Source organism: Vidua macroura, chromosome 4 (genome assembly GCF_024509145.1).
Source record: "Vidua macroura isolate BioBank_ID:100142 chromosome 4, ASM2450914v1, whole genome shotgun sequence".
NCBI lineage: Eukaryota > Metazoa > Chordata > Aves > Passeriformes > Viduidae > Vidua > Vidua macroura.
In genome coordinates, this window is record NC_071574.1 from 10,376,012 (window position 1) to 10,393,406 (window position 17,395).

The window sequence follows — 17,395 nt, forward strand, 5'->3', positions numbered from 1 at the left end:
CATTTGGCTTAGGCTGTCAGTGGAAGACTGAACATGTGCTTTTTCTGGTAAAAAAGACACTTGAAACACCAATTATGCTCCTTTTTAAACTCCCAGGGGTAATGGAAGATGTTACAACTCCATGAAAATCTTAGGTTGAGCCAGTAATTTGATAAACTAGGTATTTATTTTGACTAAATTCACATCTACACCAAACGTCAAAACTTTAATTCCACAGAAACCCCACTCCTGCAAAGAAAAGTATCTCAAATGCAGCTGCTTCTTTCTGCTATTTATGGAGTAGCCTTGAAAGTATCATCACATCCTAGATAGTGTGTTGCAAGGTACAAGAGCAACATATTTGTCAAAGCAGAGCAGCAGCAGTTTCAGACACAGAAAGCCTTTCAAATTTATTCATAGAAAGCATTTCAAATTCCAGTGCATGTGGTGTATGAGTTTGCTAACATCTGGAATAAAACCAGATGTTGGAAATCCAGTGCCAGGACACCACCCTGTAGGACTGATTACCGTACCTCAGGCTGAGAGCACAGATGTTGCTGGTGCTTTCCCTGTGGGGAAAAAAGAGGTCTGGGCTTTCTGCCTGCAGTGGTGACCACCTCAGCCCCACACTGGCTGCACCACTGGGGCACAGGAGGCGAAAGAACACCTTTGTTCCTCGCTTTGCATGAACCAAAGGTTATGGCCACTGTTCTCTGAAGCCTTTGGGTTTAGGCATTTTATGTATTTCAGTTGCAGGGATGATAAGAGAGAAAAAACGATGCCTTAGGAAATGGGCAGTTTTATCTGTTGTACACAACAGGACCTACAGCTTGGTTTGGGTGGCTTGGTAAGGAAGTGGAACAAGGCTACACAACATTATGTTTGTTGGCTTGGGTGCAGTGGGAAAGAAATGTGTTACAGTCCTCACTGGTGCCTTTTCTCCCAAACATCCATAGTGCTCAAACCCTCTTTTGGCTCTAGGATATGTATTGCTCTTAAAGGGCAATTTTGGGTAAACAGCTATCAATTAGAGACATTTTAGTTCATACTTTACAAGGCAATAACTAAACAAAATGACAAATGCATTAAAATTATCAAACAATGGAATTTCCATTGTATACTGTGCCATATTAACTAATCCTAAAAATAATTCAAAAGTATCTGCTGATATATTGCAGGAATTTGTTTGCAACAGAGATTTAGTAAACTGTAAGATTTATGCATATTTCTCTCTTTTCACTTGGTAAATCTTTGAAAGATCTTCTGCACTTTATTGGTGCAGAAAGAGACTGAATATCTAGGTAATTATCATGCATGGAACATATATAGGTTTAACTCATGATTTATAGACACAATGCTGCATTGCAAAACTGCCTTGGAAATTTACTCATGTAGCAGAAAATATGACCCCCTGCCCTTTGCTATGATGATTGATGATAATGTAAAACCTAATTTTAAATTCACATTTCAAAAACTTTTTCTCCCATCAGCAGGTGTATAGAATTTGGTGGTTTGATGTATTTTAATGACCCATCACATCTTTTCTTAACAAGTTGAAAAAGTGAAAATTATAGGTCAGGGCTCTGAACTAAATTTCTCTGTTTACTGCTTCTTCTGAGTCTTGGATTTTGCTCCAGGGCAAACTGTTTGGCTGTTTGTTGGGGCGGGAAAATACATTTTCCTGGTACAGCTATTACCTTTACCTAAAGTCTACTGGATGTCTGTGAGGTGACAGAGTGGCCTTTGAGACAGCTTGTGGAGGACACTGCACAGTAGGGGCAGTATTCTGGTGGGAACAGATATTCTTAAAACAGATTATCTTCAGCAGAAATTACTGTAAGGCTTAGGTATACAGGTATATAGTCAAGATATAGATTTTGTGGAGGTCAGGATTGATAACATTAGGTGGAGTTTTTGCTTTTCTGATTTTTCTGCCAGAATTCCTTACCCAATTTTTGACTGCCTTTTCATGTGAACTAGGTAACTGATGTCTGAAACACATTGTTTTATATTTCACAGATCAAAAACATGTGCTCTGCCTGACATATTTAGTCTTAACTAAGAAGACTGTGATCCAGAGGCCATATTTTTGATAGCCCAGTGGTATTTTCTGCCTTTAATATCTCTTAAAGTAAGTCAGCCTCTGATGTTTCTCTGTATGGAAAAGAACATCAGGTATAAGCGTGACTGATGAGATAGTAGATTGGACAAATACAGCATTAATTTGTGATGAGTTCCGTTATATGGTTGCCTATGCAAAAAAAAAAAAAAAAAAAAAGGAATGAAATGCCAGCTTCCTTCCACCCAGTCCAAAGAACAGCATTACATTTACCTTTGATCAGCTTTTTGGGCTGAAGAGTGAGTATAAAATGGCAGAACTTGTTTGCCTACAAGAATACCCCTCACTCAGTCTGGACTCAGGCTGCAACAGATGGAAATACTAGTTTTACTTTGGGAAACAGGTTTGTTGAAGAGGGATGGAAGAAGAGAGAGGAAGAGAGGAAGAAAGAAGCAAAGGGAGAGAAGCAAGAGGGAGAAAGGAAGCTCCTCAGTTTTGTCATTCATTGTGATGGAAATGTCTTTTAAAATACACTACTGACTTAGGAAGACTTGTCTTTCACATTCATTGCACAGGTGTCAAATCAAATTTTATCTTGCAATGTCTTGTGCACTGGAGCATAGCTCTTGTGACATTTTGTAACATAATGCAACATAAGGTAATAAATCATACAGAAGTGAATAAATCATACAGAAGTGAATAAAACCTCATTTTTGTGTATGTGTCTTGAGGAGGGGAATGAATCAAATGTCACAGTTTTAATGTGCTTCTATCACTGTTAAGAAAATAATTTTTTCTCCCATCCTTGCTGAGGGACTATTTATCAAAATAGTTCTTCAAAGTAAAATTATTTTTCACCTAATTTTTGCATATATATTGTAACATTTCGTGGATCATAAACTTTTAGAAGAAAATATAGGCTTGAGAGCTCAGTAAAACTCCTCACAGTAACAAGACAGACTTTAAAGTGTATTGACCACAGAAGCAAACCTCCTTTCAGCTAACAGAAATAAACCTCCTTTCAGCTAAGTGAAAAATAATTAATCTGTTGGGCAGCTAAAGTTTCTGAAGCAGTACTGTAGGCAAATGAAAGTGCAATTTAGAGTCAGTTTGTTTTTCTTTAGTACATCAGTGAAGAATTGGAGTGCAACTTTTGGGAAGAAGCTTGTGGTGAATAGGTCTTTTAGGTGAGAAAAACTGAGATTAGTCTCCAGGAGGCCAGCAGCACTCTGGTCATGTGCCTAAGAGCACTCACAATACCACGCTCACTAAGAAGCATCTGCTGCCTGCACGTGGGACTCTCTCTCTTTTCTTTGTGAGGAAAGTCTGTCATGTCAAAGGTGGACTGGAGTTTAAGACACTTTCGGACAAAACTCTGTCACTGGATGTTGGAGATAGCAACCTTGGGAGTGCTGTGATTGCTCCTAAGCACCCTAGAGAAGCATCACTTCCAGAAGTGCTATATGCTTAAATATTGCTCCATCTAAGCAAACAGTCTGAAGATATGCTCCTTCTCACTTGCAGCTTATCAAATGAAAAAAATTTAAAAAGAAAATTGAGACTTTTTCCTTACTTTAGTTCACAATTCAGGTAAGGACTACTGTGCCAATGACATTTTATCATCATAAGTGCAAGTGGTCTGTTGCAAGACAGTGTGGACTTAAGTGATAATATGGCATGTAAGATGACTGATAAAGTTGTAAAATAAAAAATAAATTCAAAAAGGGAAAAAAAAAAAGAGGTGCTGTAATTCATATTGGTAGGTATCCTGCTCTCTATTATTATACAGAGTGTGTCTCTGAGAAACACCAATATGACAAAGTGGAATTACTACTTGGAAAGTGATAAAAATTGTATAAAGCAAGCTCTGCATATCTAAGTCTACTAAACAGTTCCTTGGAAGAACATGTAATCATTTAAAAGTATACATAATAGTTTTAAAGCAGTGGAATTATTTTTACTATGAATTATTCATCTCCTGTACTCATCATGTAAAGGAGTGGTGACTTCTTTTATCAACAAAATACTTTTTATTGACACTAAGAACAGCATTTAATTGAACCTCTTTCCCCAATTATCGTCAGAAAAGAGTTTACACTTGTACTTTGGAAAAATGTTTTAGGAAGATTTATCAAAGCTGCAAAAAAAGCTGGCCATGAACTAATGGAATTATACTATCTTTGAATTCTCTCCACCAGAACTTAGAATGGTCACTAATTCCTTTCTTTGCTCTTTTGGTGTTTGCAAAGGGGTTCACTAAAGCCTGAATTGATATAATTATTGGCTTGGATTGTTAGAGATTTAGGCCAGATGGCTATGGGTTTCTAAAGTCCCAGTTGCTTGTGTTAGCTTTTCTAGTTTGCCTATAGGGTTTTGGGGATCAGCAATTTGAAAGGGCTGCAAACTTGTAAAACAGTATTATTCATGGGGGCAGAATGTTCATCAGCGTGACCCAGTACTAAATACATTCATTATGGGCATTTCTATTCTGCACAATTTGCCACACGGTGCTAGTTTGTGGAAGAAAAAAAAAGAGACAATGGCTTATAAAATGCTTTTGAATGCTTAAAAAGAAGGAGAGTTCACACTGAGCCTCCTCTGCTTTCTTTTTCAGCAAAAACCTTCTTAGTGACTTTGGCTGAGCTCTGCTGAGAGCAACTAAATTGGGCAAATAAGAGATTTACTCTTTACATTTTTGAGATATGCAGTGGGGGGAACATAAGAGAGGGAGAAGAGCAATAAAAGGGTGATGGTATGCTTATGGGCAATGCTAATAATCAAATTGACAAAGTTAGCAGAAAACCAAAGAGAAACATAGCAAGCCTGTGGATAAAATGATAAAAGGAAGTAGAAGTCACAGAAATAGATACGTTTGAAGTGAGAAGAATGCATCAGCTTGCATGTCCTGAATGCAGCCTGAAGCTCACACATGGATCTGTAACATTTCTGGTGTGCACAAAATACACATTCGACTCAGACATAAGATTATATTTTTGTGTGCAAATGAGTGGGAGTGTAAATAGCTTTCTGCGACACCAGAGAGGGAGGAATTTGCTGTTTTCTAAACAATCTGTCTTGCGGCTTTTTTTTCCTTTAGTATACTTGGCATGTAGAAGGTGTGCTTAGCACAGACTGTCACGGTGAAGTATGAAGTGCTATTTCAAACAGGATGAAAAAGATCATCTGAAGTAGCACTGGAACAGCAAATAAAAAAGCTCAGAGACAATCGCACACATGAACACACAGAGGAAAGGGGCTCAGGCAGAGGCAGCTGCGCTGAGAGCAGAGATGCTGCGAGAGGCAGCCGGGGAAGGACCAGAGAATGCAAAATGTTCCTGACTTGGGAAGAAGGAGGACAGGTTTCGTGGAGTGGAGGAGCTCTTGCAGGGCTCCGAGCAGGAGCACATATTCTAGGAACATACAGGTTGTAGGTAAACAAGCAGCAAGAAGTCGGTCTTGCGGCACGGATAGCGAGACGTCACCCCCAGCTCTTTTACTAAGCAAACCCACTTAAAGGCTCCCAGCGAGTTAAACAAGGGGTAACCTAAAGTATGTAAATAAGGAGTGCGACCGCATTTCTCGTGGCAGGAAGGGGAGGAATTAAAATCACAAAACTCGCTTGAAATTGCCATGAAAATTCGGGGGGTGGGGAGGATAGACGTTGATTTAAAGTTGCCCATTAGTCATTTGTACCCCCCAACCCCCATCCTTGGCGGGTGCTGGCCGAGAGGCCGCCCGCGCTCCCGGCGCCCCCGCCCCGGCGCGCCGGGCTGCGGGCCCCCTCCCCTCCCTTCCCCTCCCCTTCTCTCCCCTCCCCTCCTCTCGCCTCCCCGGCTGATTGGCTGCACTGGGCTCAGCACAGGCCGGGCAAAAGCTTTGTCTGGGGACTTGGAGTGAAGTTGCGGAGGAATTTAGGCTGGAGCCGGCGAGGGAGGGCGTTCAGTCCGGCGGCGGGCGCGGAGAAGGACGGGAGGACGGGCTGCAGATCCATCCCGCCGGCTCCCGGCGGTCCCTGGATGCTGAGGGTGGGAGAGGAGCACGCTGCCCCGGAGCACCTCAGCCTGGAAGAGGAGCCCTGAGTCAAATGAGAAAGCGTGGATTGCTTACAGATTGTATCTGGATGTCCCGGAACGGTGTGTATAAAAAAAAGCCAAAAGTTTTCTGATCTGTAAGTTATTAATACTCGGCTGGCTAGAAAAGGCGTTTTCAAGCTGGAAAGGACCAGATGTGCTTTGGATTTAAGGTACCGAAGGAAGGCAAAAAAATTGCTTTTTAACTTATTGGGAGAAATTAATTGCAAAAACTTGCAAATGTATCGAATCGACAGTAAAATGCACTTTGTATTCAGTTTTGCACTGATCATAATATCTTGCAATAATGCTGTGCTGGGCAAGAATTTGAAATACAGGATTTATGAGGAGCAGAGGGTTGGATCAGTAATAGCAAGACTATCGGAGGATGTTGCTGATGTTTTATTAAAAATGCCTAACCCTTCTTCAGTTCGGTTTCGAGCCATGCAGAGGGGAAATTCTCCCTTGCTTGTAGTCCGTGAGGATAATGGAGAAATCAGCATAGGAGCTAAAATTGATCGGGAACAACTGTGCCAGAAAAACTTAAACTGCTCCATAGAGTTTGATGTGATCACTCTGCCCACTGAACATCTGCAGCTTTTCCATGTTGAAGTTGAAGTGCTGGATATTAATGACAACTCTCCACAGTTTTCCAGAGCTCTTATCCCTATTGAGATATCAGAGAGTGCAGCTGTAGGAACTCGGATCCCTTTGGACAGTGCTTTTGATCCAGATGTGGGAGACAACTCCCTTCACACTTATTCCCTTTCTGCAAACGATTTTTTTAGCATTGATGTGAGAACCAGGACTGACGGTGCTAAGTATGCAGAGCTGATTGTGGTCAGAGAGCTGGATCGCGAGTTGAAGTCGACTTATGAACTCCAACTCACTGCCTCTGACAAAGGGGTGCCTCAGAGATCTGGGTCATCCCTCCTGAAAATCAGCATTTCTGATTCCAATGACAACAGCCCTGTCTTTGAGCAGCAGTCATATATTATCCAGCTCTTGGAAAACTCTCCTATTGGGACTTTGCTTATAGACCTGAATGCTACTGATCCAGATGAGGGCGCCAATGGGAAGGTTGTGTACTCCTTTAGCAGTCATGTGTCTGCCAAAATTATAGAAACTTTTAGGATAGACCCAGAAAAAGGTCACCTGACCCTGCTGAAGCAAGTGGACTATGAAGTAACCAAATCCTATGAAATTGATGCTCAGGCTCAGGATATGGGGCCAAATTCTATTCCAGCTCACTGCAAAATTATAATTAAGGTTGTGGATGTGAATGACAACAAGCCAGAAATCAACTTAAATCTGATGTCCACAGAGAGAGAAGAGGTAGCTTGCATCTCTGAGGGGTCACCCCTGGACACCTTTGTTGCCCTGGTCAGAGTGCAAGATAAGGACTCTGGTGTGAATGGAGAGATTGTTTGTAAGCTCCATGGGCATGGTCACTTTAAACTTCAAAAGACTTATGAAAATAACTATTTAATCTTAACTAATGCCACTCTAGATAGGGAAAAGAGATCTGAATACATCTTGACTGTAATAGCAGAGGACAAGGGAACGCCAAGTCTCTCCACAGTGAAACACTTTACTGTCCAAATCAGTGATGAAAATGACAACCCACCCCGCTTCCAGACAAACAGATATGAAGTTGTTATCTTGGAAAATAACTCTCCTGGAGCATACATTACATCAGTCACAGCCACAGACCCAGATCTAGGTGACAATGGGCAGGTGACATACACTATTTTGGAGAACTCTATTTTGGGAAGTTCTATAACCACCTATGTGACCATTGATCCCTCCAACGGGGCGATCTATGCCCTGCGAACCTTTGATCATGAAGAAGTAAATCAAATTGCTTTCATGGTCCAAGCTAGGGATGGAGGGAGCCAGCAGCTCATTAGCAACACCACGGTTGTACTCACCATCATTGATGAAAATGACAACGCTCCTGTCATCGTGGGGCCAGCACTACGCAACAGCACAGCAGAAATCTCAATCCCTAAAGATGCTGAAATTGGCTTTCTTGTCACCAGGATAAGGGCTACAGACAGAGACTCTGGTATGAACTCTGAACTCAGCTGCTCCATAGCAGCTGACAAGGAAAACAGCATCTTTGTGATGGATCCCCAAACTTGTGACATCTCTATCAATGTGAGTGTTGAATCAGTTCCAGCAAAACAATGGGAGTTTTTGGTTATAGTCCAGGATAAAGGCAGCCCTCAGCTTAGTACTAAAGCTCTTCTGAAATGTACCATTTTGGAGCATGTTTATTCATTTCCAAGCACTGAAGCAACTTTGGTCAGCCAGCCCTCCCTGGACATCTCCATGATAACAATTATATCCTTAGGATCTATATGTGCCGTGTTATTGGTTATTATGGTTATCTTTGCTACGAGGTGCAATCGAGAGAAAAAGGACACCAGGTCTTACAACTGTCGCGTGGCCGAATCAACCTACCAGCACCATCCAAAACGTCCCTCCAGGCAGATCCACAAAGGGGACATCACCCTAGTGCCGACGGTTAATGGCACTCTTCCCATCAGATCTCACCACAGAGCTTCGCCATCATCGTCCCCGGCCCTGGAACGGGGTCAAATGAGCAGCCGGCAGAGCCACCACAGCCACCAGTCACTGAACAGCCTGGTGACCATCTCCTCAAACCATGTCCCTGAAAATTTCTCCCTGGAACTCACCCATGCTACACCAGCTGTTGAGGTAAGGTCCAGACCTTGGTTTTGCACATCCATTTATGCAGACACTCATTTGGAAGCATACACACACCCCTGCATGCAGTCTGTGAGAGCAAGAGGCAGCCAGGTCTGTGCCTCATGGGAGTGTGTAACAGATTTCTCTTCGATGTCACAGCTTTTCAGATTTACTCCCATATCAACAAATTCCATTGCCCTGAGGGTTAACAGGGTTAAATCTATTGTTAATAGCATTATTCCTTGGTTCTTCCCTGTAAGGTCAAAATAATGGAGTGGAACATAGTGCTCTGCACTGGTTAACTCTTCTTCCTTGGTTCACTGGTTCACTCTTTCTTCCTTGCCTTCCCTTTCCCTCCTCTCTGTACAGCTCCATCTGAGAAAGAGTGCCTGAGTATTTATATTCAGAAACAATCCAGGAAACTCTTTTATTAATGGGGGTGCAGAACTAAAACATTCTGACACAGTTTGAATACAGCTGCAGTAACATACAGTTGCACCGTATCTCAAACTTTGAGACTCCCTGCCTCAGTTTTTACTGCAAATGCTGGGTCGTAGCTTAAATAAATAAGAGCTGTGTCCTGGTAAGTCTTTACATGTAAAGCAAGGCTGTTTTGTTTTGAACTAGTATCCTGGAATATTAAAGGATTGATTCTAATATATTAAGCCAAAACAAAACTCCACCTCTGTTTAATTGCTTGTTTTACTTGTTAAGGAATTAATTATTATGAATTCAGAGGTTAATGAACAGCATTGAACTTCCTCATTTTACAGAGTCTTCAGATGTTTCCTGCGTCAGACACTACACTACCAAATAATCTATTGTACTGCATTATATATGTGCAGGAATTTGATTTAATCAAATCTTAGAGAGGAAAAAAAATAAACCACAATCAAACCTGAGAAGCAAATTAGTCGTTTTATGGCTAGGAGCTTGAGCTTTAATTTCAAGGAATCAGTCTTTTTACCTTTTCTTTAGCAGGTTTCTCAGCTTCTCTCGATGCTTCACCAGGGCCAGTATCAACCAAGGCCAAGTTTTAGAGGAAACAAGTATTCCAGAAGCTATAGGTAAGAGTCCAGTTTGTTCTGCTACATATGAGTGTACACGGATCAGAAATATAGAGACGTGTTTTTAAAGAAAAAGTGGACTACTACATACTTGAGATAATGTAGTTCTCCACAATTCTCTTTGCAGATATGCTCTACAAGATATGGATAAATTCAGCTTGAAAGACAGCGGCCGGGGTGATAGTGAAGCTGGAGACAGTGATTATGATTTGGGGAGAGAGTCTCCAATTGACAGACTTCTTGGGGAAGGATTCAGTGACCTTTTCCTTACAGATGGAAGAATTCCTGCAGGTAAGAGCAGAATGGAAGCTGACCAGTTTATTTACAGTTCTGCCTGGCTGTCACTTTGATAAAACTACTACTGAGAAAGCAGTATGGAAACTATGTTTCCTTCCTTTTTTACTTTGCTTCATGATAAATACTGAGTTGAAGCCTTGATGTATCCACTAAAATGAAACCTCAGATACAACTGCAAATCTACCCAGAGCAATGCCTACTTTTTTTGTTACTCACATAATGAGCTGGCTCCAGATTCCTCCTAAAAGTATGATCTGCTCTAAGTCCTTAAAATTTTAATGACTGGGTGGATGTTTTTGCAAAGCCAGGCAGTTGTGGTTTGTTAAAAATACAGTGACCTATAATTTGGGAGGTAGGTTTTCCACAGTGGATTTGATCCATATGACACAAAGTTTTACCATTTAGAAATTGAATTTAGAATTTACAATTTACATTTACAATTTAGAAATTGAACGTGAAAGTGAACTAGAAATATGGATGGAGTAGAAAGAAAAGTGGTTTTCCCACAAAAAAATGAACTTGAGTCGCAAGGGAAGGTTCTAAATATTTCCCAGATTTTAAATCTTACAACACTAATTTCTGGAAGCAAAAGCTTAAGAGGTACAATTCAGGGGCAGAGGGCAGAAAAGAAAAATATTAGAAAAGCGTGAGTGACAGTAGGATAAACACACATAAACATATTCATGTGTATGAAGTATTGCTTTTAAATTTATGCCCAAATAAAAGTTGATTAAAAAGTCATGGGAATTCATGCTTAGTACAGATAGAAGAATTTTGTAATTACTTTAATAATTATACAGCCTCTGGTTGTACCCTAGATCTTGTTCTTACTTCAGATCATATTTCGTTTTCTCTGTATAACCAGAGGGCCACATAATTTCAGTAGGGTTCACTGAACCATGTTTATAAATTTAACAAGTTTAGTAAAGTAATTTTATAAATGGAGGCCCTTTGCTCTGGGGGCTGGTGCAGCACATGGCCTTCCTAAAGTGACCCCCATGTATTAACCAGGGTTGTTATGCTAGACAAGACAGAATGCCAAAAGTTCAAATTGTTTTTCTTATACATTTTAACTTTAAAATTTTCTGTGCATATTTTGCTCTAGTTTAGGTCCTGTGTCACATACCCGGCCATTCACCTGCCTCCTCAAATGTACTCAAAACCAGAGGCCTTGAAGAGTTGCTCTATTTTCAGAATCTCTTACCTAAATCTGGACTTCTAACATATTTTTATCCTCATCCTCCCTAACTCCCACTACTTACTCCTCTGCCAGCTAGCATGAGGCATGTCTCATTCTCTCCTATGCTGTAGCAAGGAGGCAGGGAGGGATCTGCTGGAGCTCTCAGATCCTGGGGCCTGGGGAACTTGAAGTGCAATGGTGTTTGCACTGGCATCCAGCCCTGCTGCTGCCAAGGAAGAGTGATCCCTTTACAGTGGGCAACTGGGGGCTGCCAGCAGACAGGAATGGTTGTCCTCTTAGCTGGCTGAAATGCCCATGACCCATTTTCAGCTCTTACAATTCCCTCTCTAAACAGTAAGCCTAAGGACAGGATTTCCAAAAATGCTAGGCTAATTAAATTCAAAGTAAGGGAAACTCCTCTCAGTACAGACAGAACTGGGTTGGGCTATCAAGATAGGTATTTAGTCTCACCCAGATGTCCATTTACTGCTATGCGTGGCCTTAATCCTTCAGATAAGACTGTTGAGCCTGTTCGGATGAGACCTGAATTGATCAACAATCCCAATATATGAAAAGGAAAAGAAAACTTCCTGAAGGTTTCCTGTTCTCCATTCTGAAAGGTTTCTGCATTGTCAATCTAGACACAGGCAAAAATGCTGTGGGAAGGTCCTTTCAGTTTGTCTGTTTAAGGTGGAACAAGAAAGTAATGGAGCCAGTCCCTCAAAACTCCACAAATTACATGATTAGAAAGTTCCATAGCTGTCCTTGAAAGACTTGTTTCATTTTCTTTTTAAATCTTAACCAGCAAGCTTTAAGTTCTGGGGGAAAAAAAATAAAAAGAGAAATAAAAAGTTGTTGTGCATCTGGACATTTTAAAATTTATTGCTGATTTAAGGACAGATTGTGTCACCATTCAGTTATTTCAGAGTATCTTTTGATCTTATGTTCAGGAATGTCAGAATATATTATTTTAAACCAAAACCATTCCTGATAACAACAGCTGCAAAATTGTCACTAAGACAAACTTCACTGTTAATGAAATGCCAGTCCCCTGAAAGTATCTAATGAATTTAAAGAAGTCTTAAAGGAATCTTCTTAATTAGAAGTGTAATCCTCACCTTCTGGGATGAATTGAGAACTGGTCATGGATCACTTAGATGTCTTTTGACAGTTCTAACTCTTGGGCATTTTCTGTAAAATGTCATACATGGGAACAAACACTTGCAGGCATTTCAGTCACTTGTATCACAACTTCAGCCACTGATACATTCTAGTTTGCTTTGTTTGCTTGAAATTTCCTAGGTCAGCAGTTATTTTGCAATAGATTGAGCAATATCCAGGCTGCAGTCTGAGCTTATAATCTTGAAGAAATTCATACTGTTGCATGCATGACATGGAGAAAGTTTATACTCATAGGAATGGAAAGGCCACTAGGAAAGCAAACATATAATAGGCTGTGTATAGTGCAAAAATATAGTGCTGACAGTATGAGAGTAGGACTTTATAAATCACTAGTACATCCAAAACTGAAATACTCTGTTCAGTTCTGCTTACACCACTACAAAAAGATTTTTTGATAAACGGAGTGGATCCAGAGCCAGATGGAAAATGTGTTGAGGGAGCAAGGAAAACTTCCAGGGCATGACTGCAAACATTTATTTTGCAGTCAGTATATGCTGAGAAAGAACAAGAAACTCTATTCTGTGTGGGATAATCTAACCATTAAATGATATGGGCAGGAGTTTCTTATGGTCAAAATATGCATAATGCAAAGAGCCTGTCATTTCTGAAAGCTGTCTTTTGAAGTTGGTGACTCAGACCCATTATGGCCCCAGCAGCACCCAGATCTTCTCCAGCATATCTGGCAGGCACACAGACACGCAGCCTGAGGCAGCGAGGCTTTGTGTCCTATGATCAGCTCCCTTTGGGCTGGAAAATTTAGCATCTCTCCTGGCACATCCTTCTGTGCAGGTCTGTTAAATTGGGCTTTGTCTGTGGAACTATTCCAGGAACTATTCCCAGACCTCTTGGAATATTTGCAAAGGAGCCTCGCAGTGCCCCTTTGTGGGCCAGTTTGGACCAGTGTAGCACTCAGGGTTGCTGAGTCATTTGCCCCATCTTATTGCTTCTACCTGAGAGACATCAATAAATCAAGAAACTGAGAGAGCAGCTCTGTTGTCTTCTGCTCTTCAGCCCTCATGGCTGGCCTGGATTCCCATCTAGTGGATTAGAGCCCTCCTTATACCAAGGCCTGAGCCAGCATGGGCCAGTAGCTTGGGCTACAGAGCTGCATGTGCACCTGAGAGTATAAATCCAGTATAAACACCCAGAGTCACACAGGCTGGGAATTAGACTCTAGGTATTCTGACAGTGGATTAAAATTTAAGTGATTTAGTTAAAAAGGTAATATGGCAGTGGATCACCTTGAGTTCTACGTACACTTCATTGTCAGGAGTTGTTTCATAGAAAAGGAGATCCCTCTGCATGTTATTATTCTTTGCTCTTTATTTCCCCTGTCCATTTATTCCCACTTGATTGCTCTGATATGCCTCACTAATTGCATGTGGAAGACTTCTCTTAAACTCAAGTGAACGCTTGGAGGTAGAAATTTCTTCCTTTTATTTTATATTTTTTAATGAGCTAGAACTGTACGAAGGGCTTATGTGGCTTCCAGCCACAAGTGCTTGTTTTTCCACCTAGAATTTACATGTTTATGTGCAGCCTTAGTTAAGAGATTGCATTACTCTCTCACATGAGCTGCACTGGTTGTTCTCATTCTTGGTAATGGAGGTACCAGACCATTTATATTCGCCATGTTCTTGCACATGCAAGGTGAAACCAAACACCAGATTTAAACATCTCTGGGGAAGTTCAGTCCTGGTGACAGGAATCCCTGTGAGTGCAGGTGCTGTGTGCAGCAGGAGGGCATGCTCACTCTCCTCGTGTCTCTCTTGCAGCGATGCGCCTCTGCACAGAGGAGTGCAGGGTCCTGGGCCACTCTGACCAGTGCTGGATGCCACCGCTGCCCTCTCCCTCTTCGGACTACAGAAGCAACATGTTCATCCCTGGGGAGGAGTTCCAGTCACCCCAGCAGCACCTGCAGCAGCAGCACCACCAGGGCCTCGAGGAGGATGCCCAGGCAGCTGACGTCAGTGAGAAAAAGAAGAGCTTTTCAACATTTGGGAAGGACTGCCAGAGCGAGGAGGAATCAGGGGACACCTGCACCTCCTCCCTCCTCTCCGAAATGAGCAGCGTCTTCCAGCGCCTGCTGCCTCCCTCGTTGGACGCCTACACGGAGTGCAATGAGATGGATCGCTCCAACTCGTTGGAGCGCAGGAAGGGACACTTGCCAGCCAAGAATGTAAATTATCCCCCGGGGGTGGCAGCCTGGGCAGCCAGCACACATTTCCAAAACCCTGCCAACAATGGGCCTGCTCTGGGGACTCACTCGGGTGCACAGCCTTCGTCCAAATGGCTGCCAGCCATGGAGGAGATCCCAGAGAATTATGAAGAAGATGATTTTGACAATGTGCTCAACCACCTCAGCGATGGCAAACATGAACTCATGGATGCCAGTGAGCTGGTGGCAGAAATTAACAAGCTGCTGCAAGATGTCCGGCAGAACTAGTTGTTTCAAAAGCCTATTTTTCCATATTTATGGAAAACTGGAAGGGGAAAAAAAAAGAACAAAAAATAGACTGAGGAGAACTGGCATTGCCAACTAGTTGCATTTATCATAAATGTGTCTGTGTATGTTGAATATTAAAATACTGTATTTTCATATGTACACAATGCAAGTGTGATTATCTTTATCTGTATTTTAAAAATACATTTGTACCTTATATTTATGTGTAATTTAAGAAATAAATTTTATTTTTGTACACCCACAGCAAGCATGTTTTCCTAAATGTATATAGATGATACCACCCTTGTCAAACTTAGAGCATTCTTGCCACACAGGCATGTTTAAAAAAAAAAAAAGAAGGATACTGTTTTCCCTTATTATTTCTTTCAAATGTTTCAAATACAAATTCAAAACATTGAAAAAGTTATGCAAATGTTAGTTTCAGTAAATGATCCAACACCTTTTTTGCAATGTTTTATTCTTATAATAAAGAATTGTAACTCCCATGAAACCTAAAATGTCCTTTTTTATTTCGATACTTTTGGTCTATAGAATCATTTTCTCATTTAAGTAATGAATTATTGCAGGCTGAAGTCTTCCTGTCTCTGGCACATAAGGGTTTTCCCCAGTGAACAAATCATGAATTCTGTGATGGGTCTTCCACTGTGATCTCTGCAAAAAAATGTAAATTTGTTGTGCTGTTGTTACGCTGCAAAGCCAGTTGAAGTCAGCAGTGTATACTTGAAAGACAGCAATAAAATCAGCTTTTCTGACCTCAAGCTGAATTCTGAATTTATGTAAATACAAAAATTGCAATGAACTGCTTTATCTTTGTAAATAACACCAAAATAAAAGCAATGTTGCATCTTCCAGAAAAAACAGCTATATTTTGCCTCCGCACCGCAGCTACATTTTTGTATTAGCTATATTCTCTGTTGCAAGTGTGCATGTCTTTTGTTTGCAAAGCAGTACAAAAATGTTTGACCTTCCTAGCAAAGGGCAAGCCAGCAGGTACATTTGCTCTGGCTGCATCCCATCCTTCCACAGTGGGGCTTCTCTCTGTCCTAAAGCTCAGTGAAAAGTCATTTATATTATGGCGCCATTGCTATAGTGGGGGTGATGTAACTAATATTGCTCAGATAAAAGTCAATGTCATCCTTTTAGTTTCTTTCTTCAAAACTATTTTTTGTTAGCCTGTCATACACAAGGAGATCTTTTTAGTAGTAAACAAATGGATTTTACAGTTGAGAAACATGGGTGGGTTTTGAGCCCCTGTGCTCATTTCAGGAGTGTTAAGAGATGGCCATAAAAACCTGTGTTTTTAGCATATATGCATAAAACCGATACATTTGTTCTGGAGAATCGCCCTTGTAAAGTATCTTATAATTTTTTTTTCTTTTTTTTTTTTTTTTTTGTGCTAGATACAAATTCCTGCTTAATGTTACCCCCAAAAAAGCAAAACTTTTGTTGTATGCATAAGCTTCATTTGTTTTCTTTGTGTGCAAGGAAACTTTAATCTTCTTATTGGTTTCACAGCACTGTGAAACCAATACAGATGGGAGTGTAAGCATTTGTTGACACCTGAACAATGGAGAGGTTCTCACCTTGTTTACACATCAGGAGCTCAGGCTATGCTTTACTGGTTAGAAATACCAGGACCTCACATTGGGAGGTTTGTTACAGCACCTTTAAATGCCAACACAACTTGAGTCTCATCAGCTGCTGCCTGTTATTGAGAGGAAGAAGTTGTAACACCTCATTAAATATTTGACACCTCTTCCCTGTTTTCACCCTTTATTCCTACTAACAGGCATTATTAGCCCCATAAGCCTCACCTGGGTCCCATTCTCCCACTCCCCCTCACTCCAGGGGCTTAGACAGGAGCAGGCAGCTTTCTATGACTGTTTGTCCTCCTTGGCTCTCGGGGTCAACCCAGTACTGACTTCATAGCTGTGCCTCCAGCCCATATCCAGCTCCTGATGACAGGAGTCCTTGGATCCTCATTCTGGTTTGTCACCTTGGCATGCTGAGGGCTGACACTGGATAACCTTTGCCAGCACCTCACTAAACCTGCTGTGTCCAGGTTCTGTAGGGTTGCACTTTGTCAGTGTGTGTACTGCTCATGCTGGGGTTGCTCTCAGCTCCTGGTCTTCTTGATGCTTTAAAACAGCAGCATCAGGCTGACTCTGGAGTCAGGATGCTGTAGCAGTCCTAAAGTTCACAAGGGCATAACTTCCTCCTCCCTAACTAGGTTGTTTCTGTGTTGTCTCAACCCTCCCTCTGCAGTTTCTCTCTTCTTCAGTGTCCAGTTTTGGCCCTGTTCTCCAAGTTCCTTCACCCTTACCCCATATTAACTCCTCCTGGCTCTCTCACTCCATTTCCCTTAAAATCTGACTCACAAAC

At 41.4% G+C, this 17,395-nt stretch overlaps 1 protein-coding gene across 2 annotated transcripts; it reads left to right on the forward strand.

The window, feature by feature from the left end:
• Positions 1–6,193: 6,193 nt before the first annotated feature.
• PCDH18 (protocadherin 18) lies at positions 6,194–15,857 on the forward strand. Of its 2 annotated transcripts, none has more exons than XM_053976491.1 (4): positions 6,194–8,832; positions 9,802–9,890; positions 10,018–10,181; positions 14,325–15,857. In XM_053976491.1, the coding sequence occupies exons 1-4, from the start codon at positions 6,349–6,351 to the stop codon at positions 14,993–14,995; spliced, it is 3,408 nt and encodes a 1,135-aa protein (XP_053832466.1). In that variant the 5' UTR covers positions 6,194–6,348; the 3' UTR covers positions 14,996–15,857. The 2 variants fall into 2 exon arrangements, with proteins under 2 accessions (XP_053832466.1, XP_053832467.1); XM_053976492.1 differs by having other exon boundaries at positions 9,805–9,890.
• The last annotated feature ends 1,538 nt before the right edge of the window (positions 15,858–17,395 follow it).